Source organism: Engraulis encrasicolus, chromosome 4, assembly GCF_034702125.1.
Source record: "Engraulis encrasicolus isolate BLACKSEA-1 chromosome 4, IST_EnEncr_1.0, whole genome shotgun sequence".
Lineage (NCBI taxonomy): Eukaryota > Metazoa > Chordata > Actinopteri > Clupeiformes > Engraulidae > Engraulis > Engraulis encrasicolus.
This window is the reverse complement of record NC_085860.1, coordinates 25646107-25673716: the sequence shown is the minus strand read 5'-3', so window position 1 is coordinate 25673716 and position 27610 is coordinate 25646107. Positions and strand designations below refer to the sequence as shown.

At 41.7% G+C, this 27610-nt stretch overlaps 4 protein-coding genes across 7 annotated transcripts in view; 3 read left to right on the top strand and 1 right to left on the bottom strand.

The window, feature by feature from the left end:
* Nucleotides 1–8202, top strand: part of slc41a2a (solute carrier family 41 member 2a) — an 11949-nt gene extending 3747 nt beyond the window's left edge. Inside the window, exons 5-10 of the mRNA XM_063197777.1 lie at nt 967–1113; nt 3861–4008; nt 4973–5052; nt 5543–5674; nt 6208–6356; nt 7993–8202. Of these exons, the coding sequence (XP_063053847.1) occupies nt 967–1113; nt 3861–4008; nt 4973–5052; nt 5543–5674; nt 6208–6356; nt 7993–8202 (866 nt within the window). The remainder of the gene's footprint in view (nt 1–966; nt 1114–3860; nt 4009–4972; nt 5053–5542; nt 5675–6207; nt 6357–7992) is intronic.
* A 1216-nt stretch (nt 8203–9418) lies between these two features.
* Nucleotides 9419–13881, top strand: amn1 (antagonist of mitotic exit network 1 homolog (S. cerevisiae)). Of its 3 annotated transcripts, none has more exons than XM_063196981.1 (7): nt 9419–9615; nt 9880–9988; nt 10097–10226; nt 10492–10709; nt 11761–11817; nt 12613–12724; nt 13143–13881. In XM_063196981.1, exons 1-7 carry the CDS (start codon nt 9590–9592, stop codon nt 13214–13216), a joined length of 726 nt encoding a protein of 241 aa, XP_063053051.1. In that variant the 5' UTR covers nt 9419–9589; the 3' UTR covers nt 13217–13881. The 3 variants fall into 3 exon arrangements, with proteins under 3 accessions (XP_063053051.1, XP_063053050.1, XP_063053049.1); XM_063196980.1 differs by having other exon boundaries at nt 9862–9988; XM_063196979.1 differs by having other exon boundaries at nt 9859–9988.
* Nucleotides 13349–16098, bottom strand: etfbkmt (electron transfer flavoprotein subunit beta lysine methyltransferase). Its single transcript, XM_063196982.1, has 3 exons — nt 15758–16098; nt 15098–15228; nt 13349–14254 (listed from the first exon to the last, which is right to left on the bottom strand). Exons 1-3 carry the CDS (start codon nt 16018–16020, stop codon nt 13905–13907), a joined length of 744 nt encoding a protein of 247 aa, XP_063053052.1. The 5' UTR covers nt 16021–16098; the 3' UTR covers nt 13349–13904.
* On the top strand, nt 16046–26448 carry bmt2 (base methyltransferase of 25S rRNA 2 homolog). Of its 2 annotated transcripts, none has more exons than XM_063196976.1 (6): nt 16046–16140; nt 20615–20756; nt 21347–21451; nt 22390–22504; nt 22872–23003; nt 24526–26448. In XM_063196976.1, exons 2-6 carry the CDS (start codon nt 20680–20682, stop codon nt 25048–25050), a joined length of 954 nt encoding a protein of 317 aa, XP_063053046.1. In that variant the 5' UTR covers nt 16046–16140; nt 20615–20679; the 3' UTR covers nt 25051–26448. The 2 variants fall into 2 exon arrangements, with proteins under 2 accessions (XP_063053046.1, XP_063053045.1); XM_063196975.1 differs by lacking the exon at nt 16046–16140 and adding an exon at nt 16403–16633.
* The last annotated feature ends 1162 nt before the right edge of the window (nt 26449–27610 follow it).

The window sequence follows — 27610 nt, the reverse complement described above, 5'->3', positions numbered from 1 at the left end:
TAGGTGGGTATATCCAGTCATATCCAGTGATGGGCAACCTGGATTCATTATCTTGTAATCCAGTGGCACATATTCCAAATGACCTGGTTTTATCTGCCCAATTAGTCATTTGAAGTGAAGCAGGAAGTGAAGCAGGTAATATTGAACACCGGATTCCATAAAAAACAGTGCGGTGTAAGTTTGTCTAAGCCACTGGATTCTGCTTTTTCTCCTTCAAACACATTGAAGTGAATGAAACGTTGCATGAAAAATAGAACCAGATGATCACTCAATCAGGTCTGTACTGAACTCTGTACATAACTAATTAATCCAGGTGGCCCATCACTGATCACATCATGCAAGCATGCAATACACACTCATATATGCACAGACAAGCACGCACACGCACACACTCACACGCACACACACACACACACACACACACACACACACACACACACACACACACACACACACACACACACACACACACACACACACACACACACACTACCAAACACTACCTTCACGGCCTCTCTCATTCAGGGTGGGTCAAGTTGAAAGACAGTTGAAAGGCAGTTGAAAAGGTTGGTCTGTGTATACTGTCAAATAAGCTCCAAAAAAATAAACTTAATTCAGTTAAAACAGCAATTTTTCGATCACCCTGGACCTTCGTCAGGCATACCTACCGCAGACCTACCTTTTTCAACTGTCTGACACAACTGTTTGGTACCTGCAACAAGGCATTCTGGATGTGCACCCTACCCAAAACGTCAAACACACATGCAAACATATGGAGACTTATACGCACATGCACACACACACATACTCACAACAACAACAGCACACCACCAAGCACATGCCAAACATATACAGTATATGTTAACACGGCATGCACACATACAATGCACATCAACCTATCCTGTATGACCATGCAGGGTGCACTAAAACATTTCATCTGATATTATAATATCGATTTTCCAATAGGCATTCTTATGGTTGGAGTCATTGTTGGATCCAAGAAGATTGGCATTAACCCTGATAATGTCGCCACGCCAATCGCTGCCAGCTTTGGCGATCTCATCACTCTAGTGGTCTTAGCGTATGTTGGCCAAGGCCTTTATGACTGCACTGGTAAGACATTTAATTAAATTCTTTATTTATGGCAGGCACAAGTGCATGGTCCATATCAATGTATGCAATAAGAAAGAATAAACAAATAGCACACAGGTGAGTCAAAAGTTGTCATAAGACTAGTCATAAATTCTTTAAATATAGACCTACTATATAGAACATACGGTTGAGGATATTATTAGCCTCCCTCCTGAAATTAGACATTTCTCTTGATTTCTCAGTGAGATTGACCATTATGAACCGTTTCTGTTATTCTGGAAACAAATACACTGATGGAGATAATGTCCAATGAGTTGAATTTGCATTTTTCTATCGTAACAATGAGTTTAAACAAAAAAGGGCAAAAATGACAAGGACAAAATGATTAGCCCCCTGATCATTAATAGTCAATATGACACCATTTATGAACCAAAACATAACAACAGGCACTTTGATCAGTTGTTACCTAGGTTGGCACATGCCCCACTAGGGATTTTGGCTCATTTCTTCACTGCAAAGTGTTCTAGCTGGTCCGAATTGCAGCTGAGCATAGACATTTGCCACAGACTCTCAGTGGGATTGAGGACTGGACTTTGAGTGGGTCATTCCAGTATCATGGTTGTAGTGTCCTTGAAGAACCTCTGAACTAATTTAAATGTTTACTTTGGGTTACAATGTTGTTGGAGGACCCAACAATCCAGATCCAGACCCAGACTCCCTGTGTCTGAGGCCGAATAACAGTCTAAAAACGTGATGCCCCCACCACTATGTGTAACTGTGGAAACTTCTTAGTCTCATTAGACAAAAGAAGCATTTGGACACCTGCCTAGATTATTGTTATTGACCTGGCCCCACCTGGAGTTTTTATTTCAAGAAAGACAGCTGTTAGGGCTTGTCATATTGGGCTTTGGGGCCATCATCACAGAAGAACCCTTTTACTAAAGGCGGTGCATATCAGTGTGTTATTGAGCTTTGCCTATGAACATTTGAAAGTCAAAAATGAGTTTTGAAAGTCTCTGCTTTCATCTGATGAGATTCAATTGCACCTGCTTTGATGCATGAATTCTGCTTCTGTCAGGTGAAGAAAGGGATAGTCCTTAAAACTTTATAACATGGTTTCCACAATTAAACATGGTGGTGGAAGCATCATTCTGTGGCAGCCTCAGCCACAGGAAACCTTATTTGGGTGTATGGCACCATAAAAACAGAAGATTATGATAGAATGTGGAAGGTGACCATACAAAAATATGCTCATAGAGGAAGCTAAGATCTCCACTGGATCTTTCAAGGTTACTAAAACCTGGTAGGTCATGTGCCAACATAGTTAACAACTAAGCAAAGTGCCTGATGTCAGCTTTGGTTAATAAATGGCACTCTATTGACTATTAATGATAAAGGGGCTAATAATTTTGTCCTTGCCATTTTTACCCTTTTTTGTTTAAACTCATTGTGGAAATGGAAAAATCCAAATTCAACTCATTGGACATTATCTCAGTCATGGGTGAGCGGTTAGGGCGTCAGACTTGCATCCCAGAGGTTGCCGGTTCGACTCCCGATCCGCCAGGTTGGTGGGGGGAGTAATCAACCAGTGCTCTCCCCCATCCTCCTCCATGACTGAGGTACCCTGAGCATGGTACCGTCCCACTGCACTGCTCCCCATGGGGCGCCACTGAGGACTGCCCCCTTGCACGGGTGAGGCATAAATGCAATTTCGTTGTGTGCAGTGTGCAGTGTTCACTTGTGTGCTGTGGAGTGCTGTGTCACAATGACAATGGGAGTTGGAGTTTCCCAATGGGCTTTCACTTATCTCCATCAGTGTATTTGTGTCCAGAATAACAGAAATGGTTCATAATGGTCCTTCTCACTGAGAAATCAATAGAAATGTCTAATTTCAGGAGGGGGCTAATAATATCGTCCTAAACTGTACAAAGTTACGTTAAACGAGAGAAACACACCAGCAGAAAAACTGGGTTATTTCAGTGTCGTTTTTTCTATGTCTCTTGATCAGGATACACAACATCAGCTTGATGGGTCTTTTGCACATGTCATATTTGAACACCGAGCATGTCAAAGCATTTGAAGCAGGTTAAACTGTATACAGTATGTCCATGAGTGGTGTAGACCTACAGTATACATAGACACCACTTTTTTACAAAAGCCTCAAAAAATGTTTTTTAGCCTGCTTCTATTCAAAATGGATCTTGACGAACTAATGTCACGTGATGTCATGTGAGCTGTGTTGTATAAAGTAGAAGTAATCTTATAGATGTAGCCTAATTACAACACTAGTAGTATGATATTACAAAGTTGAAACCATGTAATATCAGTGTTGCAATTACATCTATATGAGTACTTCTACCTCTACTTTATACAGCTCTGCACGTGAAAAGGGCTAATTTTGACACGGTTGTTTGTTGTTCGACTAATACATCGTACGTGGGTCAGATGGCAGGTCACACGTGATACTGAATGCTGTAGAGTCTTGCAATTTTAGACACTCCACGCCACATTCTACAACAGCAGTTGAACCCATTAACCCATATGAATCGCCTTGCTGTACAACCAGCCAATCTCCTCACCTAAATGCTTACAGAATTTGTGATCCTGCAATTTGAAATGGTCAAACAATAATCATCAAGGAAAAAATAAAAAAACGATAAAATAATAGATGACCCCCTTTGCCTATATTGTATTCTTAGGAGTGCATTCCACAATTTCCCGTCTACTTTGTATACTTTTATCTTTTTTCTTTGCTCTTATTGTTATAGATGCACATCCCTATGTTCCCTATCTCCTCGGTGTGCTCCTGCTATGCCTGACCCCAGTGTGGGTCGTAATGTCCTTTCGACACCCGGAGAGTCGAAAACTGCTTTACAGTGGCTGGGAACCCATAATTACAGCCATGGTCATTAGCAGGTTAGTTATTCACATTTTCTGATCTAGGTCTAATTTATGATTGATGAGTATATACAGACTAGGGCAGGGGTCAGGAACCTATGGCTCTAGAGCCACATATGGCTCTTTTGGGAACTGTATATGGCTCTTACTTATCTAGGGTTGCCAACCATCCCTTGAAATGCGGAATCGTCCTATAAAATAAAATAAAAGTGCAGGTTCCACATTGAGTTGAAACAGGACATGGGAGGTTAAAATGTGTTAAAATGCAGGAAATTACATCTAAGAAATACAACATTTTCAGGGGGAGGACTCCCAGACCCTTGCCATAATGAAGTCGACAGTTGGCAGCCCTATACTTACCTGTTATCAATAAAACTAATAACTTGACACTACTCTCTAAAATTGTTGGGCTCAATTGAAATACATGCTTTTAATTGTGTTCAGTGTTTTTAAAATGGTATGGCTCTCGTGATTTTTTTTCTCTTTAATTGGCATTTATGGCTCTCTCCAGCAAAAAGGTTCCTGACCCCTGGACTAGGGGATGAGAAACAGAAGTCACAGCTTGCAATGGAAGAGACGGTGAATTTGAGGGTGACAGTGGCTATGTTTACATGACGTTCTTAATTCGGAATGAATATTTCCAAATTAAATAGTTCCATTGAGTTTACTTTGATCTTTCATTTAAATCCGAATTGTGAAGTGTTTACATTAAGTTTTCAAAGTGAAATTAAGCTTTACTCAGAATTAAAGTGAGTTCATTCTGAATAAAATGTCTCATGTAAACGCCAGTGTCGTCAGAAGAAATGTCTTCATTGAGCAAAAATAGAAGTTTAAAAATCTAATTGGCCCTGCCCAGCGACCACAGATGTGAAAGGCTTAGTTTCCACATTCCTCTTGTTACCAATAGATGATTAACAGATAACTTCAACCACCTGATTCCCTAACAACAACTACACCCATTTGTCTTCTCTCCTCTCCCCAGCATGGGTGGCCTAATTCTGGATAGAGCCGTGTCAGAGCCCAGTCTGGAGGGAGCAGTGATATACAGCCCTGTCATCAACGGTAACAATGCAATGCATTACATTACATGACAGTAAATTATATTTAACTCAATTATTCAATGCAACTAATGAAACTATCTGCTAAATATGGTACATGTCGATCAGAAATTGGGTTGTAGTATGTGTGCGATGCTATACTGTAGGCCTATGTAAAATTGGGTTGTTCGCAATGCTACTGTATCTGTTGTGTGTTGTTTCATTAACTCATTTGTCTTGCTTTAGTAATTTCCCTTAAACATCTCACTTCAAAATACATTGAATAATGTATGGGCTGTATTTTGTGCACAGCTAACAAGCTCAAAACAAACCATGTTTTGGGACTGGGACAATAATGATGAATATTGAATCATGTTGTAAAATTAAAAAGCCACATGCCTACATTTACAGTAGCCTATATAAAAATGGTCTCTTGTGGTACAAGACACAGTGGTAAGTAACTAAATATAACTCTTTCTGTCTCCTGTTTTCTGTCTCGCTGTGTTTTCGTGAAGGTATTGGGGGCAATCTGGCTGCGATCCAGTCTAGCCGCATTGCCACATATCTACATTTCCACTCCATCCTGGGCGTCCTACCGGCTGACTCCAGGGGGCGCCGCTGTCCCTGCTATATCTTCTGTGGAAGAGGTATTACGGTATTTTCCTTTTGTGTTTTTGACCTGCTCTGCCATTATTTCATATATATTTGCGGCAGACATAAAAAACCCACTAACCATACTTGTCATATGCACTTATTGTTCTGTATATTTCCTGTTCACTTTGTATGTTTGTGTATTGTATGCTATGATTATGTCTTCGATTGTAAGTCGCTTTGGATAAAAACATCTGCCAAATGTGCTGTAATGTAATGTAGCATTTGTAATTTGAAATTTTTAGAATGTAAAACCCCACTAAAAATACAGTATGTGAATTTACCTTCTGGGGACAAGTATTGAATATGGTCTCTTTGATATCTGCATTTGGGCCAGACCGTTTTTATGGTTTGTGTATGTAATAGAGTGCCTGTTGTTAGATAATCATTAAATCAATCAATGAGTTGCATGCATGCAAACATACATACATACATAAAATGTAGGTCTATGTGAAAATTCTCATTCATCAATAAATACAGTATATTATCCAATAAATTGATAAACCAAGCGTGTGTTTATCTCAAATAGGACCCAACCAGCGATCTGCTCAGGTGCTTCTGCTGCTGGTGGTCCCTGGTCACCTCATCTTCCTCTTCATCATCCACCTGCTGCAGGGCAGCGAGAACTCTCTCTCGCCCCTCTTTGTCACACTGTTTTTGACAGCTGCCGTCTTGCAGGTTGGTACTGTAGTAGGCAGTAGTGTAGTCTACTTTTTTGTGGTGGGTGTACTGTAAATTTGAGCATTTTGTGTATACTGTATATATTTGTGCCTCTAAATATTGAATCAGTCCATTTTAGGTGGGTATACTGAAATCCTTGGCATTTTCAGGTGGGTATACTGCGTATACCTGCGTTCTACGTAGAGACTACACCTCTGGTAGTAGGCCTAGGAGCAAGGGTCCCCGAACTTTTTTCTCTGGGGGCCACATTATTGTTCCTGACTGTGATAGGGGGCCGGGATCAATCATCTGGGCTGTATACTAGACCACTGACTGTTATAGCCATAATTTCTAGCACAAAATAGTTCATCATTACAAGTGATTTGCAAAAGAAGTGAGCACTTCACATGTTTTTCAATTTGAAATTCCACAGCTATTCATTTTATTTTCTAATAACAACCATGTGAAATAGCAAGGAAAGGTTAGAAAAATATGGTAATTGACAGTTTGTAAGTGATACAGTAGAAATGGTAGGCCTGTTTATATTACAGTGAGATGAGAAACTACAAGACAAGAAACTTCTGGTGATTCACACTAGGTTAGTGAAAATTAAACTGTAGGAAGGCCTGTAGATAAACAAAATAAAATATTTTAAAAATATATTTCATTCTCATATATCATGATATATCATATGATTATTTTTTTTCTTTGAGGATTGCTTCTTTGGGCCAGTTCAAATGGTGAGGTGCAGAGAGGTGGAGGGCCAGTCAAAGGGGGGTGGAGGGGCGTATCCGGCCCCCGGGCCTTAGTTTGGGGACCCCTGCCTAGGAGGGTACACTGTCGAAATATGAAGGTTAAGACACAGCATTATAACATTGCTGTTACCGGAATGGCAATGACCAAGTCGTAGTGCATTACTAAAGGCCCTGTGTTATGTCATAGCATTGTAATACTATGGTAGCTAACTTTGCTATGACTATTACAGTGTGCCACTGGAGGTACGGCGTGCAGTAATGGGCTACAGAACTTCCGGCTGGTTTGTGGAGAAAACCAAAGGTTCTCTGATGAACCTAAAAGTTCTTGGAAGAACCCCAAGATCCCAAAAGAACCCTAAGGGATTCTTCCACAGCGGCAATCGAAAGGTTCTTCAAGGAACCTTTAGGGGTTCTTCGGTTTGCTGCTAGGGGGGAATCCCTAAACTCAATATGTTCAGGCAAACTAGGCCTAAAGGTTCTCTGAGGAACCTTTTAGAAAACGTTTGGCCCTGCCATGGCCTAATGGTTTAATCCCGGCCCGGGTCATTTGCCGATCCTCCCTCAACTCTCTCTCCTACTCGCTTCCTGTCACCATCTCCAAATGTCCTATCAAATAAAGGCAAACTTGGGGTTCTTCAAAGCACCTATAGATTGATCAGAGAACTTGTAGGGATTCCCCCACAATGGTAACTGAGGCATCTTAAAGGACTTTTGCAGTATATTCAGGGTGCGATTTGTAGGAATGGGGGGATTGTCCCCCCTTCTGGTTTTGATATCCCACTAATCACACTTAATTGTAATTACATTGATATTGCTTAAAATTTGAGACACATATCCCCCCTCTGGTTTTCTGACAAATCTGCACCCAGACTATACTCTACTACTTTTTTCTCCTCCAGGTCTTCCTGCTCTTGTCTATAGCTGACTGGATGGTGCACTGCTTGTGGCGGATTGGGAGAGACCCAGACACCTGCTCCATCCCCTACCTCACTGCCCTGGGAGACCTCCTAGGCACCGCATTCTTAGCTTTAAGCTTCCATGTTATGTATGTCATCGTCAACAAAAGAGATGACAATGGAGGAGGAGAGGACAATGGAGGAGGAGACTGAAGAAGGCTTGTCTGGACTATGTTGTTCTCATGCCCTTGTATTTGAGACTGTCTTTTTAAAATATTTTTGGGGGCTTTTTTTGCTTTTATTTGACAGGATAGTGAAGGTTATGACAGGAAGCGAGTGGAGAGAGAGAGACGGGGAAGGGGCAGCAAAGGACCCGGGCCGGGAATCGAACCCGGGTCAGCCAGCCGCATGGTAGACAAGTTTCCTACCGGTTGGCCACGGCAGGGCCCATGCCTCTGTATTTGAGACTGTCTTATATTCACAATCAAACATTTTTGTTTAACAACTCTGTGGTTCTTAGGTGTGTCCTGAATTTAACACTGCATTGTTTAGTGTTAGAGTACATTTGGATGTATTAGGCTAAAGAATGTAATAGAAAGAATGTAATGTAATAGCCAACTTTTTGTGTCAAAATCTGCCAAAAGGACTTATAGTGACAAAATAAATATATTTGTTCGTAAAAGTTGTAGGCCTACATTTGTTGCACATTTGTTGTAAAATATGTGTTTGAGCATTTGGTAAAATGTGGTCCCTCTGTTTTGTGCTAACTCATATACTGAGGCAGTGAAACAAATATTATAAGTCAGAGAGAGAAAGAGAGAGAGAGATTTTTATTTGTGTGACAGAGGCCAGCTAGCAGAGTTTGGCGGTAGAACGTTAGTAGGCCTAAACCTCCCTCTCAAAGCCTGGTTATCGGTCTGCAGTATTGTGCTGTGCCTCCCGTGCCGAACTGGAGTGTGCATTCAGAGATGCTCTTTTGCATACACTGATTGTTACGAAGGATTATTTGAGTTATTATTGTCTTTCTATCAGTTCAAATGAATCTGGTCATTCTCCTCTTACTTCAATGCATTTTTGGCCACTGAACTCGTGCCCTCTGGTCTGGATATTTCTTCCTTTTCAGCCCATTCTCTGTAAAGCCTGGAGATGGTTGTGTGAATATCCCAGTAGATGAGACAAACTGTAGGCCTACAGTAAAGGCTAATATTCACTATGACAAGTTAACCTACAGAAAACACTCTTGGGGGATCAGGGCCTACTGTACACATTGAGAATAAAGGGCCTACACTGAAGAATTGTTGGAATCTGCGGGATTTTGCATTTGCCCTCGTGCGCCCCTAGGGTGCAGTACCATACGCGGTTTTTGAGAAAGCGAATTTCCTTTGGATTTCACTTTTTGTCCTTCCACAGCTCCTGTACCATTCAGTGCGCAAGTGCAGTAGACGAACACACCAAAACAAACTGCAAGTGCTGCAAGTTGCTAGTAGTTTGTTGTGTGATGTCTCTCTGTAATAAACTGTTCTAGAAGCAGTGCGCTGGATGGCTGGCCGAAGATGTAGCTGATTTTTCACCGTCTATGAACTGCTGATTAGAAGCGACAATGAAGGTTGAATCATTGTTAGACATGTGAGTTGTACCCGTGATGCAGACCTGCTAGTCAACTCAGCACATGAACCTAGGCCTACTGACATTTATTTTATTACGTTGTTGTGCATAATGATATTGTTGATGATAATAAAATGGTAGAAAGATCTATTTCTCAATGTTCGCTAACCGTCGTTATCTGTCAGTGAAATGCTCCCGGAATCCTCTGTTCGTTTTCTTTAGTTAATCGTCTTCATTAACTAGTTAGGTCACTTGTATTCACAGAAGTGTTGACTATGTGGCCAGGTGTGCGGATAACTTGGGGGGTCTTGGCGATTTGCCTCCACACATCAAGTGCAAAGTAATGCGAAGCATGACTTGTCACGGAACACTGACCGACTCCAACATCAGTCAGGTAAACGCATGATCATCACATTTGCTGTAGGCCTACACCGCACACACACACCCCTTGTGTATGTACGTTGTACGGTATGTATAAAACATTATACATTTGTGTTCTAAGGTATTACACCCAGGACTAAAAGCACTTGACATACGCAACTGTCGACTTACTGACACGGCACTACAAAACATTTGCTCCAGGCATTTAAGTTGGATATGCCTTTCCAACTCCACAGAAATTACATCGACAGGTACCAAACGTTTAATGCTTTGTTTCATGTTGGTAATTCGTATTGCATCTTGTCACAATTCTCCAATTTTTCACTTTTGGCCAGTCCTGGGGCCCCTGGCAGGTGGGGGCCCCTAGGCTGCAGCCATATCTAGCCTGTGCGTTAATCCAGCCCTGTTGGCAGGTTTTGAAGTAGTCTTAGCCCTCAGACCCAGAAAGGGGACCCCTGGTTTGAAGACATTCCCTTGAAGGCATTCCCTTTTTAATGTGTCCCCGTCTCTCAACAGGGTTGCAAGCGCTTGCCTCGTCCTGCCCACACCTCAGATGGGTAAACCTGTCCGGCTGTACGTCAGTGACAGATCCCGGCATTCAGGCCCTGGCACAGAGCTGTGCAGGACTAGAAGTGATCGCTCTCCTGCGCTGCACGGCTCTGACAGACGGGGCTTTTCAAGCACTAGGTGCTAACTGCAGGATGCTACACACTGTGTCCTTTTCAGAAACCCAGGTAGGACATTTCAATGAACTTAGCTGAGATATTTTCAAGGTACTTCGCTCAAGGTATGGATCTGCAGACAGAACTGGTAGCTGCAATGAAATTCCAGCAAAGATTCAGAATAGACAGCATACTAACACATCCACTCCACACGAGGGTGCTGACTAACCTGTGGGTCTCTGGGCCTATAAGGATCAGGTCAGACGCTCACCTGGAGAGAGACTTGGGGAAACAGGTGAACACAGCACAGGAGGCACCTGCTCGCACACCAACACCTGTTTTGCCAACATTGGGGCTGGTATGCTCCACTAGACTGCAGCCATGGCTCAGTGGTTAGAGCACTGGCCTTATGATTGAAGGGTTGCAGGTTCAAATCCGGTTGGCCATCAAAGGAAGACATTTGCTTGCGGTAACTCAGGGACCTGGAAGTTGAGTTGGTTTGTCCTGTACACCTTGCATACACCATTAGAGTCTTGCATGCCTACTGTCACGTCAATAGCTTGCATTTAGTGCTGGGGATGTTAGTGTGGGTACTAGCATTAACTTCCTTCACCCGTGCAAGAGGGCAGCCCCCAATGGCGCCCCAAGGGAGCAGTGCGGCAGGACGGTACCATGCTAAGGGTACCTCAGTCATGGAGGAGGATGGGGGAGAGCACTGGTTCATTACTCCCCCCACTACCTTGGCGGGTAGGGAGTCGGACCAGCAACCTTCGGGCTAAAAGTCTGATGCCCTGACCGCCTACCCATGACTGCCCTAAAAGAGCAATGCATTTTAGTATGGCTTTGTAGTGACCTGTGATGGCGAGCATGCGATTTTGTAATTTGTAACTGTCAAACTGAGCCCAGCAACTGCTAACATAAAATCCCCCAGTCAGATCAAAGGTTTGTCTGACATGTTGCTCCTATTGTCTTCTGTGCTGCAATTGGGGAATGCCAAAGGACATCTGTCCTTGTGATGAAGAGAACCACATTTAATTCAAAAGATGTACAACTTAATAGTGTGCAGTATGTATTGTTATAGTGCACTGTCTTTTTGAATGCTGACACCTTTTATATGTACCAGATCACAGACACAGGAGTTATTGGCCTTGCAACGGGAGTGTGCGCCAGTCGTTTAAAGGTGAGAAGATGGGAGGAAAACACTGACTGCCATGTACAGGGGCCTATACTACAAAGCAGGTTCAGGAGTAAACCAGGTTAAGAGGAAAATCATCTAATAGAAAAGCCTGGAGTCCTAATTTTCTTAAAGGGACACTGTGTGAGATTTTTAGTTGTTTATTTCCAGAATTCATGCTGCCCATTCACTAATGTTACCTTTTTCATGAATACTTACCACCACCATCAAATTCTAAGTATTCATTATCTGGGAAAATTGCACTTTTGATACATGAAAAGGGGGATCTTCTCCATGGTCCGCCATTTTGAATTTCCAAAAATAGCCACTTTTAGCTGCAAAAATGACTCTACTTGGACCATAGTAGAAAATATTTGTTTATTACTTAGAAAACTTTCATGTAAAGATCAAATTTGGCAATTGGCAGCCCCGTTTCAATGAGCAGCATAATTGCAGTACCTTTTTTAACCATTTCCTGCACAGTGTCCCTTTAAGAAATTGAGGACTTCAGGCTCGTCTACTAGATGATTTACATCTTAACTTAACCTGATTTACACCTGAACCTGCTTTGTAGTATAGGCCCCTGGTCGTCTCAATAAAATGTGTACACACTTTGAATCATTGTGAAGTGGTTGTTTGTTATCATTGTGATTTGCAATGTGTAATAGAATGTATAGATCTTAATTGTTTTGTCACCTCTTTTTCTCAAATTAATGATCAATGCCTGCCATGTATTTTGATCCTGCCATGTTATACTTGTAATAACATATGGACAATTTTTACCATTTTTTTCTCTCTCAGGAAATCCACATGTCTGGGTGCACAAACCTGACCGATGAGGCGGTCATCTTCATTCTCTCAAACTGTCCCAATATTGAAACTTTTCAGTTCCATGGGTGTCCACTTATGACAGGTTTGTGTGCACGATAATAGTTTTCTGACAAAGACAGTAACAATGTCCTACTCACCATATTCTTATCTCAAAGTTGTATTATTCCACCATGGAAAACAAAAAGTTAAAATACCACATTGTAAAAAGACCACTTGTATTGCAAGTGTAAAGTTAAAGTTTCATCTGGTCTTTTTGAGAAAGTGCCTCACGTTCCAGAGTTAGAAATGACTGTGACCCGAGGAAGGCTGATTGGGCTTGAACCTTGTCACTACATTAAACCTACTTCTACACATTTGGACTGTGGGGCACTTTTTCTCTAAAAGAGGGGTATTTTTTCTCTACAAGTTTTCTATCTGGTTGCCAGCAACTCCTCCTCTGGTGTGCGTTTGAAATTTGCACCTTCATTAGTAATCTTTATTGTCTGTCGTTTTCTGCTCAGATCGGGCATGGGAGGCATTGCAGAACTACACTGGCAAGCAGAAGTTCAAACATGTCACCTGGACAATTTATTGAGGACAGAATGGTTCTTGTTCACTTGGTTGGAAATTCACTGCACCAAGTTCTCTGCACCTCTTCTTTTTTCAAAAAATGCCATGCATTTGTTTCTTTGTTGTACCATCAGACGATGTGTGTACACCATTGCACTTTCAGTTTTTCATTTTATTTATTTTATTTATATTAAATATATATGTATCCCATCTACATATTTCCAAACTTAATTTACTTCATAATGGTGTATTCTTGTGCCGGTACCATCTGATGCATTCCAAATTGATGTTCTTGACTGTTATTTAAACAACACTGAGTATATGGTTCACCGCTGACTAGGTGTACTGTATACAGCATTTAAAAAATAATAATAATACAAAGAATGATCGCACTGATAATTTGGCAGCTTATTGCAAAGTTCTTTATCCCAAAAGATGAAAAAGCTTTGACTGACTGGGACCACTCCCTCTCACTTGCCTGGACATCAGAATCAGGAACTTTTACGACTGTGGAAGGGTTTTTACTTCCTGAAGCCAAGATGTATCATGATCTCTGCATGATATGGGTAGTTGGCAAAATGTTCAGCTTAACACAATTGTGCCAAATAATAAACAGTATAAATATTGTCCTTTCCAAGGTTGTTCCCTGTGATTCATCCAAACGCTAATACGGGTATAAATGATATATCAGTATAGGAAAGTCAAAACATTGGTCATACATCAGGCTTGTACAGCCAAACAGTACTGCTGGTAAGTCCATAGTTCTCCTCTCTCACAGACTCGGGTAATGTGTACTGTGCCAGCTCCCGCATAGACCTTTTGATGCTGTGGCTTTCAAACTGGGCACGTCCAGGGTCTCCCACAAGCACTTGTGTTTTGTGGGTCTTCATACACCTCTGAAGCCAGGAATGCAAGCTGTCGGCCAAGTCTCCGTCATAGAACATATCACCTAGCAGGATTAGATCCCAGGGTTCAGACTCGCATCCAATTAGGTTTTCAGTCACACATGGAATTGGCTCCACGTTGTTCAGTTCACAGTTCAGCTGAATGGCCACGGCAGCAACTGTCATGAGAGAACATACTTTGAATTTTGAACAGGAAAAGATTTTTATACTTCAGAAGATTGATGCTGTTTTAAAAGCTTCCCTTGCATAATAGTGTGAATCCCTGGTTCAGATTACATTAAACTACATTACATTGCATTTGGCAGACGCTTTATAACCAAAGCGACTTTCAATCAAGGACATAATCATAGCCAACATCTCTAGCAGATACAAGTGCACAGAAAATATATAACAAGTGCAGATGCAGTTTTTTTTTTCAAAAGTAAAGTAGAGTGTACACACACACACACACATAATGTCTAGAGTCGGGCCCGGGGCTAGGGCAGCTAGTTCAGATAGTCAAACTGTGATGAATTTGATCAAACCATCTCTAAATCAACTAATCGTACTAACATCCTGTAGATCAGCTGCCTAGTAACCTCAGTTGTGCTAAGGGATCTTCATTCAATGTCAATCCACACTCCGTCTCCCTCCCCAGGTGAACCTATTCGATTTCCCTAATCATTTTAATGTACAGCTACCCCCTGGCTATAAGATTTGGCATGACACTAAACTTTGAAGGGCCTCTCATCTCCACAACCTAGAGGTAGGATACTCAAACTTGGGGTCTTAGGGTACCTGAATATGGAAAATCAGGCAAATAGAAGCGGGTCGCCTGGGGAGGTTCTAGTGAATCGTGAATTTACTGTACAAGGACAAAAAAAGGAAACTGTTGCAGCTTTTTACTTGCTGAATTTGGATTAATACTGCTGCAAATGAAATATGCTGGCCCTCTGACTACCTTGGTCAGGCCCAGAACTGACTACATGACAACACAATATTAATCGTAGTAGCAGGCCTACCTGAGTCAATGTCATTGGCAACCACCTGAGAGGCCTTGCAGAGTTTGGCAGCGATAGCTGTGGCTCCACACCCACTGCCCAAGTCCAGCACACTCTTCCCTCTGGATACCTCAGGGTTGTCCAAGAGATACCTAAAAACAACAGTGACACAGGCCTAAATGATCACATACTGGGACAGATATCAGATCAGATATGATTCCTCCTGTCATGAGATTAAAAGAAACATGTGAAACAACATTCCTCTTAGATTATACTTGTGATTTTATTTTGTCTTTCAATGTTCTTGTATCATTGTCTGTCTTTTATTTTACTCTTAACTTTCTTTTTCTATTTTGATATGGACCGTGCACTTGTGTCTGATAAAAATAAAGATTTGAATGTACTAAACCCAATGTCTGTCTTCACTCTCTCTCTCTCACTGCCTGATTTTTTTTTTTGTCGTGTGTGTGTGTTAGAGAGAGATAGAGATGCATTTATTGTGAGAAACAAAGTGGGATGCTGAGGCATGTTGTGGGAAATCTTTGAAAATGTTGCAATGTTTTCACTTGGTTATTTGGAGATCCATGCCACTAAAGTTACATGAAGTAATTGTACAGATAAGAAAACACTTGTGCGCTATTTATCTGGGAATGAGAGAAACCCAGGGTCAATAATTCCTACCTTGAAAGAGCTTGCCCTCCTGGCCAATATATCGCCCAGTAAGGGTCCGAAAACGGCCAGGTTTCTGGTCGTGCATGCCAAAATCTGCAGCGAGGTGTAAAAAGGCTCAATTGGATTTCGGGAGTTAAACTGTTGTCTCTTACTACTTCTGTGTTTTCTATAACAAATCGTTTTATATCCTCACAGGACTTATGGATGAAACAACGCTGTCTAGGTTGGATACAATGTAACAGCCCTATCGAACAGAATCTTGAACTCAACATTCTGCCAGTGCTTTCCACTGGTAATGCTCAGCGCAGCGCAACCTCGGTCAACTTCGAGGACTCAACAACTACCGGGAGGAACTAGCTTTCTTCATGCGATACCAAAGTAAAAGTTCCCATGTTTGACATTACTGCTAAGAACTAGTAAACTCAGAATTATCCGTCTTGTAGTTTTCCTGCTGGCTAACAATGAAAGCCATTCGTTGCGCAAAGGATTCTCCTCCGCAATATGTAACATGCACTTTGAGCTACCGACTGTCAATATTAATTCCCCCCTGCAACAATGCGTGATGTAGGCGTATGTAGAAACTAGCTCTACCTCTAGGCGGCCGTGTCTAACGTGAACCAAACCCTCGAAGACGCAGCCGATATCAAATAGCTCTAAAGCTAGAACTAGCAGTCGTGTGGCAGCATACCGGTGGAACGTAGGATGCATGCATATCCATCCACCGAGCTAATGCAATGGCCCTGAACAACATTGAAAGTGGAATGGATACGGACTCTCTTCACCACATCTCTTACAAACCCGCAAGGGCCCAAAAAATAGAACAAGAGAAGTTATCCGGTGTAGTGAAGAGTGTCCACCGAAAACTTCGAAGAAAATATGTTGAAGGTAATGCTGTGCTAACTTTGCTAAAGCCAGCGTGAAATGGGAGCTATAGCTGTCACCACAGTTGCACCACAACCTGTCAGATGGATGATAATGTTAACTCTTCTTATGAAAACCATGTCATGTTAATATATAGATGAGCTTTTACACTGTCAATCGGGTCTGTGTAGTGATGACAAATAATATGGTGCTGATCTGTTAGGCTTACTAACAAACGTCAAGTCAGTGGTTGGTTTCAGACAGCACCGCTAACATAGGCTATTCGAATGGCCGGACTTACTGTTGATTCTAGATAGTGTGGCTCAGCCATGTCAATGACTACACAGCATACAGTAATTCATTTCTCATGTTCACCTATTCTAGAGTAGGGCATTTAAATCAACGCTTCTGTCTCTAATGTTTTGTCTGAGTCAATCATCGACTGCAGTGTTGCACAGTGCAATGGCATGTTATTGTCCCATGAAGGAGAGCTTTTATACGCACAGCGAAATATGTTTGATCAGGGCATGAGGGCAGGTTGGAGTGATACATAAGTTAATCTCTGTGTAATATCTGTGTTTTTGTCTAATGATACTTTGTGCATTCCTCTGCTTTTCGACCCTCCTTGACCTACATTTTTCTGTGTGCTGGGGTTACTGAAAGGGTGCAATAACAGTGCAATATGTACATATTGTGTGTTGTGTCCCCAGTATGTAGGATAGTGGGATTTGAATAGGCACGAATCACGATTAACGCAAAGAATACTAATTCAGTGCTACTCCTTTCCCCTGTGCTTCACATGACGAGTCCTTAGCAATAGAGATAGTTCATCCTTTGAACCCTGTTATAATGAGGAAGGCATGACCCATTAAGCCCTTAACTGGCATTGTACAGTACTCATGGGAAACACTGGACAATGATTTGATCTAATGTGGAAAGCATTTGATGGGAGGGTCATTCCATGTCAATTCACACGCCTTCCCCACATGACCCTCTCCGATTTACCCGATATCTCACATACAGGTTCCTTTTGATGTCAATTGAAAGAATACCAAGTATTAGCACCCTACGTCCAACGGTTGCGGAGATGAAGCCCTCCAAAGTTGGGGTGCCATGCCCACTTTTCAAGCATGTGAATTGCATATAAAATTTACAAGCAGATTTTGACACCCCTGGTTTTAGTTTGAAGGAAGATACAGGACTATAAATCACCATGGCCCCTCAATATGAACCTGTCTACCAGATGATGTACTAACAAATGGTATGCCTTGATTATTTCTGGCTATATTAAGCCTTAAAAATTGAATTTGTGAAAAACGTGATGAAGTGTCTTGCCATTTTGGGGTTCCAGATCTTGGAAACTATGTATGTTTTGGGAGTTATAATTGATTTTCCATCATATTTGGGAACTGTACAGTGTATTCCAAAAAAAATTAGGGCGCTCAGACTTTTAATGATGGAATAGGAGGGACTCAAAAACAGCTTTTGGACAAAATGACCTTACGGTACCCTCTACTTCAGGCCTCAAATTAACCATGTGGGCACTTGATGACTGGAACGCCCTTTTCACCCCATGTACAGTAGCACTGTATCAAACATTCAAGCTTGGAAAAACTTTGTTTTTCAAAGTTCTTCATATTAATCTTGGCCTTCAAAGTACATGTTTTTGTCTATGTCTTATCACAGTGTCTGTTTTGTCTGCTGCCATCTGCTGGTCAAAGAACGTAACAACAGCGCAATGTAAGAAAACAAAAGGGGCTGAAAAATCTTGCCCATAATTTACCAATAAAGTAGCCTAGAAATCTAGACGCCCCTAGGGGTTAAGCTCGCTAGGCTACCAATAAAGCACTTTAATTCTACAGTATATTGATATATATTAATTATGATTTTAACAAGCATTATGCAGAATGCTCAATCATGATTACATTTCTACCAGGACACACCCACCCCCATGTCTGGTAGAAATGTAGTGCAGGGTTGAGGCCATCTTGGGACTGGCATCATGATTGAGTATTAAGCAGTCACACTTGGGAAATTATTTAAACTAGAAATATTCATCATGCTTGTTAAATTAATAATAAGCAATAATTGCATAATTAATATATAGCAATATACTGTATAATTTCAGTGCCTCATTGGTAAATTTTGTCTTCTTACATTGCGCTGTTGTTACTTTTTTAGACCAGCAGATGGCAGCAGACAAAACAGACACTGTGATAAGATATAGAGAAAAACATATACTTTGAAGGCCAAGATTAATATGAAGAACTTTGAAAAACAAAGTTTTTCCAAGCTTGAATGTTTGATACAGTGCTACTGTACATGGGGTTAAAAGGGCGTTCCAGTCATCAAGTGCCCACATGGTTAATTTGAGGCCTGAAGTAGAGGGTACCGTAAGGTCATTTTGTCTCAAAGCTGTTTTTGAGTCCCTCCTATTTTATCTTTTAAAGTCTGAGCGCCCTCATTTTTTTTGGAATACACTGTACAGTTCCCAAATATGATGGAAAATCAATTATAACTCCCAAAGCATACATAGTGTCCAAGTTCTGGAACCCCAAAATGACAAGACTCTTCATCACGCTTTTTACAAATTCAGTTTTTAAGGCTTAATATAGCCAAAAATAATCAAGGCATACCATTTGTTAGTACATCATCTGGTAGACGGGGTCATATTGAGGGGCCATGGTGATTTTTAGGCCTGTATCTTCCTTGAAACTAAACCCAAAGGTGTCAAAATCTGCTTGTAAATTTTGTATGCAATTCACAGGCTAGAAAAGTGGGCATGGCACCCGAACTTTGGAGGGCTTCATCTCTGCAACCGTTGGACGTAGGGTGCTAATACTTGGTATTCTTTCAATTGACATCAAAAGGTACCTGTATGTGAGATATCGGGTAAATCGGAGATGGTCATCTGGGGAGATTCTAGGGAATCATGTGAATTGACATGGAATGACCCGGGAGTGTTTCTTTGGCAATTTAATATTGCAGTTGGCACTAATAGTTTGTGCCAGAGTTGGGTAATCTAAAGAAAAGCCTGAGAAAATGCCATTTTTGCCAGTTTGAACATTAGCACCCGAACAACAACTTGCATTGTAATAGAATCAGATATATGCAATAAATAAGTGCACTGATGATGGCGCGTTTGCTTGTGGGCATGTCTCTGAAGTCCCTAGTCTAGTCCCTGAATAATAATACCCTGCTATACTTGGCTTATTACCTTATCATCATCCACCTCAAGCTTGTGTTTTGAGTGGCTAGTACACATCAAATAAGTGGGGTGGTGTGTACAGTACGGTTGGTTCATGAGCTCTGATTCAATGTAAAGTCCTGTGAACTGTAGAAGTCCTATACTGCCCTACAATTTCAGAATGCAGTATAATTCAAAATGCCAAACTGAGAAAAAAGGCTTTAAAGTTTCCTTTCTGTCCACGCGACTGTGTTGGAGGTAAAGTGGTGATGACACTTCCATATAATACTTTTTTATGGTGAAAATTTATGCACACAAGAAAAAAGAAAAAAAAACAACATTCTCATTACTTTTTAGCTGAAAAATCATTATACTGCGCTCTGTTGTGGTATTACTGTCTACACCAAAACCACGGTGTCAATGGAGAAGTGCAGTATAATTCGCATTATACTGCGTTCTTGGCTAGTACGACGTAACCTCCTAAAACCAAAAAGCGCAGTATAATCAGTTTTTTGCGTTTTTTTCCGAAACGGGACCAAGTTGGGCCAAAAAATTTTAACACAAGAAAAAGAAGGTATTTTAAAGCCAATTTCCGGTCTAAACCCATTTTCGACCATTTTCAAGATACTGCGTTCTGATATTGTAGGGCAGTATAGTGTCCTATTGAATGCATGCCTTGAAAAGTCCTACTTTAATACAGTATCCTACTGAATGCACATATTCAAAAGTCCTACTGAAGTGCAGTGTGGCTTTGGTGTTGGTGGTGACTTATGACTCTTTTGTTTTGTCCTTGTCTGATCCCTTTTGGTGGCACTCAGTGGGTGATTTTGAGAAGATATGGCGGGAGCACTGCGAGGATGAGCAGACGCTGAGTGAATATGCCATGGCCATGAGGAACCTGGCCGATAACTATTGGACCAAGAACTCTGAAGGAGAGGTCCGCATCGAATGGTGTCGCAGGTAAGGGTAACACTTAGTTAATGTTGCCTTTAGTGTAACTATTATATATATATATATATACTATAGTATTAGCCTTCCTCCCGTTATTAGACATATCTCTTGATTTAACAGTGAGAATGGCCATTATTAGCAAGTTTCTTTTATTCTGGAAACATAGACGCTATGGAGATGATGTCCAAGTTGAATTTGGATTTTTAAAATGCACATTTTTGTATTGTTGAACTATACTACTATGTAGTGTGAAAGTGAAAGCCCCATTGTCATTGTGACACAGCACTCCACAGCACACAAGTGTTCACTGCACACCACACACAACGAAATTGCATTTATGCCTCACCCGTGCAAGGTGGCAGCCCCCAAGGGAGCAGTGCGGTGGGACGGTAGGTACCATGCTCAGGGTACCTCAGTCATAGAGGAGGATGGGCAGAGCACTGTTTAATTACTCCCACCACCAACCTGGCGGGTCGGGAGTCGAACCGGCAACCTTTGGGCTACAAGTCTGACGCCCTAACCGTTTACCCATGACTGCCCCTGTATGTATGTAGACGTCATCTCTAAATTAAATATTTTTATATTGTGTTAATTTGCAGTGTTTGCCAGGAATACTTTTTTGATGGTAGGATGAAGAAGATGATGGAAAAAGATGCGAAAAGTGCAAAGTTTGCCTTAGCAGTCCAGACTTGCCCTTCCTCCAGGTACTGTGCAATCTCTGATCCCAATGACTTTTCCCAGACATGGGGAAACTTTGATGAATGAACTGTCAGTACATAGATGCAGGGCTTAATCGAGTAATTGGCAGTAATCAAGTTAAATTCTGAATTTAGGTTCTCGAGACATCCAAGTATATATGCGCTGTAAGAAATTGCATTATTGGATGGTGTACACATCATACTGTAGGCTGCAGACCCCTTCACTTGTACACTTTTTAATAAGATGTAGGCTATTAACCAAGCAAAATGAATCCAAATATCCGACAACAAGAATACAAAGTTTGCAAATTGCGGCAAGAATATGTTAATCTGTCAACGTGGCACCCATTGTACCGACATCATCACATCACACATAGATAGCCGATTTCCTCTACGGAAAAGTATTAATAAACACATTCTAAGGCAAATTAGTTGATAATTTTGCACAAAGCCAGCAGGAAAAATGAACAGAGGTGCCATTTTCTCTCCTCTTTCCCTTTACATTCGGTCAGCTGTCTTTAAAAAAAGCATGTGTGTACACACCTACTATCTCTCCCTCTCCTTTCGTTGATAATCTGTGTATCGGTGATGGCAAATTACCTACCTCTATTAATAACAGAGACAATTGAAAGCGTAGGAGCTGATGTGTTTTTAAAACTTCGGTCTTAGTAAGACTTATTCAATAGTTCGAATTTCTCTTTGTGCATGTACTACACCTACTGGCTGTAAACTAATTGCAAGTGACACAACTACATGTAAAGTTTCTTTACCTTATTTTCCTAACAACAGCATAAACACAATCCAGAGTAGAATTACAGACACACATTCAATGACAAATAGTAGGGGAGTCTCTTGCATATAATATCAGCTGTTAAAATGTCTACAATTTTGTATACAGTGATGTTGACCAGTTGTTTACTTATTTCATCCTTCTGTTGTCGTAGGTCTGCTGTCCATTCAGGCAAGATTCGACTATTAGATGTGGGAAGTTGTTTCAACCCCTTCCAGAAATTTGATGAATTTCTCACAGTTGGTATCGATATTGTGCCAGCTGTTGATGTAAGTTCTGCTTTCAGTATGCCATCAGTATGTTTGTCCTCTTATTGCACTGTGTGCGCGTGTGTGTGTGTGTGTGTGTGTGTGTGTGTGTGTGTGTGTGTGTGTGTGTGTGTGTGTGTGTGTGTGTGTGTGTGTGTGTGTGTGTGTGTGTGCGCGCGCGCGCGTGTGCGTGTGTGATGGTGGTTTTGCTGAGGACATTTTCAACATGTTAAGTGTCTCATTTTTAAAATGAGGACAAATATTATTCAGGTGTTATCAACTACATGGTCAAGGCATTTGCATCAGCCGCACCCTTCAACACTGTTATGTTTGGTGTACTATGAAACTCCTTTTCACTTGTATTATGCATGTTGTTGTCTGTTTGCAGAGTGTGTATAAGTGTGACTTCCTGAACCTGCAGCTGCAGCCTCCTCTGCAGTGGTCGTGCGGTGCGGTGGAGGAGGCCTTTCTGCAGCAGCTACAGGGACCCATCGATACCCTGCCTGGCCAGCTCTTCCAGGTGATGGAAAACATACTGAAGTATAGGTTTTATTTGAGTAAAATATATACGGTATACAGGTTAACAGTATTTGCATTTTTATTGAAGTAAAATATACACTCACCGGCCACTTCATTAGGAACACTTCTCTAATGCTGGGTTGGACCCCCTTTTGCCTTCAGAACTGGCTGAACTGCCTGCAACAATAATCGGGTAGGCTGTGGCATTCCAACAAAGATAAATTGTTATTAATTGGACCAAATTGTGCTGTGCAAACTAACCTTATGCCATTATATCCCCAGCTTGAAACGTTGATGTAAGGCAGGGTTGACCCATGTTGTCATGTTGATGCCAAATTCTGACCATTCCACCAGAGTGTTGCAGTAGATATCAAGACTCATCAGACCAGGCAACATTTTCCCAATCTTCTAGTCTTGTTTATGGTGAGTCTGTCCAAATTGTTGCCTCATTTTCCTGTTCTTAGCTGACAGGAGTGGCACCAGGAGTGGTTTTCTGCTGCTATAGCCCATTTGCCTCAAGATTTGATGTGCTGTGTAATCAGGGATTCTCTTGTGCATACCTCGGTTGTAATGAGTAGTTTTTTGACTTAAATGTTGCCTTTTCATCAGCTAAAACCAGTCTGGCCATTTTCCTCTGACCGCTGCCCTCAACAAAGCGTTTTTGCCCACAGAATCGCTGCTCACTGCATTTGTTTTCTTTTTCGTACCATTCTTTTGTAAACCCTAGAGATGGTTGTGTGTGAAAATCCCAGTAGATCAGTATTTTCTGAAATACCCAAATCAAGCCAAATCGGCTTGACAGCCATGCCATGTTCAAAGTCATTTAAATAACCTTTCTTCCCCATTGTGATGCTCGGTTTGAACTGCATCAGATCATCTCGACCATGTCTACGTGCACAAATGCATTGAGTTGCCACCATGTGATTGGCTGATCAGAAATTTGCCTCAATGTGCAGTTGTAAAAGGTGTTCCTAATGTAGTGGCCGGTGAGTGTATATAGTAAATAATTGTAGTATAGGAAAGTATATCCATGTTTATTAAGTATATAGTTGCAATAAATATTTTAATTAGATCCACCTGTACAGATTGGGACAGTTTTACCTGTACTTGTGTTTAAAAAAAAATATTGATTGTAGTTCCTTTTGTAAATACAACCTGTTTTGGTCATGAAATAATGGCCATTGTTGCTTAGTTGGCAATAGTGTAAGTATTAACATGTAATATTATGCACTTACACTGTACATATCCAACTCTAACCTACAGTGCAGCTTGCACTGTGCAAGTAAATAATATTACTTGTTATTATAACCGGTACATACTTTGTTACACTGCCCCTGCTGCTTCTTGGTGACTTTTCATTATTTTTGATCAGTGTCTTCATGCACCTTATCAGGACTCTTTTGTACCATGCACACTTCTCGAATCTAAAGCAATCAAACTAAATGGAACTTTCAAGAGGCGGTGTTAGTAAGTGAGTAAGTAAAACTATAGACAGGGGTAAAAATAAGTTTTTTTACTTGTAGGTGGTGGTGTTCTCCCTGCTCCTGTCCTACTTCCCCTCTCCGTACCAGCGCTGGATCTGCTGCAAGAAGGCCCACGAGCTGCTCGACCTCCACGGCCTGCTGCTCATCATCACGCCCGACTCCTCCCACCAGAACCGCCACGCCGCCATGATGCGCAGCTGGCGCGTCGCCGTGGAGTCGCTGGGCTTCCGGCGCTACAAGTACGCCAAGTCCTCCCACATGCACCTGCTGGCCTTCCGGAAGGTGTCGGCCGCCACCAGCAGCGACCTGGTGAGCTGCAACTACCCCGAGATGCTCTACATCCCGCAGGACTTTCAGAGCCTGGAGCAGGAGGAGGACGAGGGTGAGGGGGAGGACACGCATGTGAGGTCTGATCTCGAGGACGACCAGATAGCGCTGGGCTTCACAGAACTGCCCGACATGGCGTACGATTCGGACTCTGGGGACAGTCAGTGCAGCAACAGCAGCAGCGGTAGCAGCACACCTCTTCATGAGCTAGAGGACCCTGTGTTGCTCCAGAACTGAAAACTCACTTTTCTCTTCTACTCTCTTTTCTCCTCATCTCTGAGCTGTCTTGCTCCAGAATTAAGAACAGATAGGCAGGCGCACGTGTGCACACACGCAAGCACACACACTTCTCATCTCTGAGATTTTTTGCTCCAGAATTAGACAGATAGACATACAGACATGCACACACCTCTCCTCCTCCTCTTCCCCTTCTTCCTCCTCCCCTCCTCCTCATCCCATTTCTGCTCCACGCCTCTCCCTTTAGCCAGTACAATGAGACAGACCTGCTACCAAATGAGCTCTTTGAATTCATACGCGCACAATCCCTTGTTTTGTACAAGAACAAATGCTTGCCTGTTTTTACCATTCCCTCATACTTATTTTTTTACAGACGATCTGGAACTGCCCTATTGAGAAACTTTTAGTGGAGGGATGGGCGAACGTTGTTGGAATTTGAAATGTGCGTCCTATTTTATACAGTTGATAACATTTGTTCATGACCTTGAACAATATTTATTGGTAGGAGTGGTGAACAAACTCTGTTTTTTTTTTTTTGGGGGGGGGGACTTGATTTAGACAGGACAGTGAAGAGTGGGACAGGAAACGCCTGGGAGAGAGAGACGGGGGAGGAGCAGGAAATTACCCGGGTCGGGAATCGAACCCGGGTCAGCCAGCCGCATGGTAGACAAGTTTCCTACCGGTTGGCCACGGCAGGGCCCATGCCTCTGTCGCCCGCATAGCAGTCCAGTGCCCAGCCGACCAAGCCATTCTTGATGTTCAGAATGGGTGCCCCACTCCTCCCTTCACCGTGTTCTTATTAGCCTGTTGGCTGATAACAAGACAAAACCCCTCCCATAACTCAAGTTCCAGACCCCGTGTAGAAATGAATTGAGTACAAAGGGATGGTAAAACCAATCTAAACTAAATGCACTTTGCACACAGGGCAGAGAATGTGTTTACATTACATTACTGTTGTAAGTATTTCATATCTCCCGCTTTTCTAAAGGCACAGACCAGGCGTTGGAAGAGTAGGCCCATCATACTGTATCTCCTGCAGGAAGAACATTACTCATCTGCCTAATGACTAGCTGTTCCTATAGTGGCCTGCAAGTCCTTGCAGTGATTTAAACAGTGCCATGATAGATTTTTTTGTTTTTTAATTATTTGTTTTTAATCATTTTTAATGGCTTTGTGCCTTTATTTTTGAGAGGACAATGGAGGAGAGACAGGAAATCAAGGGGGAGATAGAGACGGGGAAGGATCGGCAAATGACCCTGGCCAGAATCGAACCCTGGTCGCTGGCGTAGTAACCCAGTGCCCTAAGTTTGGCCACAGCAGGGCCTTGCATGTAGAACAAATGTGTAAATGAAGGCGATGTGCATCATGGACCTTGCTACATAAAGGGATAATATATTGTCTGCTGGTGACTGTAGAAAATTATTCCAGACAGGACAAGCGGTACCCCAACGCCAAAAGTGCAACTGAAAACTAATGTTTAAAAAGATGCAACGCTGCCTTGCCTTTCAGAGTTACACCTCACTTTTTAAAGTGTATAGGACTGGATTGGTGTCTCTGAATATAGGAAAGGAATGGGTCACAGGAATGGCATTTTCCTTTAAAGAATTTTAAGCCATGTTTTATTAACGAGTTCAATTTTGCTCACAGTATTTTCACCTTTCATTGTCTATGCGATGTAGGTTGTATTACAATTTGATACAAATTTTGGATGAGAGGGACTGACAGAAACAGAGAAATGCCAATTGTCACAGTCCATCTTTATTGTTAGGATAAATCTGACTCGAAGTTACACTCTTCTATCAAATTTTATTTATTGACTGACTGGCCAAAAAAGGTCCCCACCAAAAAACAACCCTTAGATTTTAAGACTTTTATTACTAATACATTATTAAAAAGTTTAAGATCAATATCTAACATGACAGTTATTTTATAAAAGAATTCTAGATGCTATTATCTGATTAAAAGGGGACACACCTTGTGACATTTTTAGAAAAAAAAAGTAGAAATACAGTGAACTATTTTCTTGACTACTTTACTGAATGCCTTCTATTATTTGCTACAATGTGACTGGAAATAAAAATGTGATGTCAATCATGATTTGATTGCATATGGCAATATGTTTTCAATGGGGTTTCTATGTGCATGGCATGACTTACTATGATGCCATTTAAACATGCTCAACATGTAAGTTCGCATGCAACAGTGTCTAGTTACTGTTGGACACATACTAGTTCTACGCATTTCTATAGTTAAACTTTGGTGTACTCAACATTTCTGAGTTAACAATTGGGGTCTATGGGCTGGCAAGCACTAAAAAGTAAACTTTAGGTCTGTGGTTAGAGCCTCGTCGGAGAGTAGACCAATATCACCACCTGCTGGAGTAATGGAGGAAAATCAAGGGGCACTTCTGCAAAACAAAATTGAGGCTTGAGGCATATGACATATCCCGAATTTCACCTAATTTCAGGGAGATGTTTTTCCTAAGTTTTCTGACTAAACCATTCAGCACTCTCTGGCAAGCAGGCGCTCTGAACACTCGCTCTGAATAGGGGTGCACAGG

Bases quoted from the DNA above. Each gene is read 5' to 3' on its own strand.
- amn1 (XM_063196979.1), top strand. From the start codon at position 9,590: ATGAAGGTTGAATCATTGTTAGACAT. The intron at 9,616-9,858 runs GTGAGTTGTACC...TTGTATTCACAG, and splicing joins GTTGAATCATTGTTAGACAT to AAGTGTTGACTATGTGGCCA. The intron at 9,989-10,096 runs GTAAACGCATGA...TTGTGTTCTAAG, and splicing joins CCGACTCCAACATCAGTCAG to GTATTACACCCAGGACTAAA.
- etfbkmt (XM_063196982.1), bottom strand. From the start codon at position 16,020: ATGTTGAGTTCAAGATTCTGTTCGATAGGGCTGTTACATTGTATCCAA. The intron at 15,229-15,757 runs GTAGGAATTATT...TGTTGTTTTTAG, and splicing joins GGAGGGCAAGCTCTTTCAAG to GTATCTCTTGGACAACCCTG. The intron at 14,255-15,097 runs GTAGGCCTGCTA...CTCTCATGACAG, and splicing joins TGCCAATGACATTGACTCAG to TTGCTGCCGTGGCCATTCAG.
- bmt2 (XM_063196975.1), top strand. From the start codon at position 16,483: ATGGCCCTGAACAACATTGAAAGTGGAATGGATACGGACTCTCTTCAC. The intron at 20,757-21,346 runs GTAAGGGTAACA...GTTAATTTGCAG, and splicing joins CGCATCGAATGGTGTCGCAG to TGTTTGCCAGGAATACTTTT. The intron at 21,452-22,389 runs GTACTGTGCAAT...CTGTTGTCGTAG, and splicing joins CAGACTTGCCCTTCCTCCAG to GTCTGCTGTCCATTCAGGCA.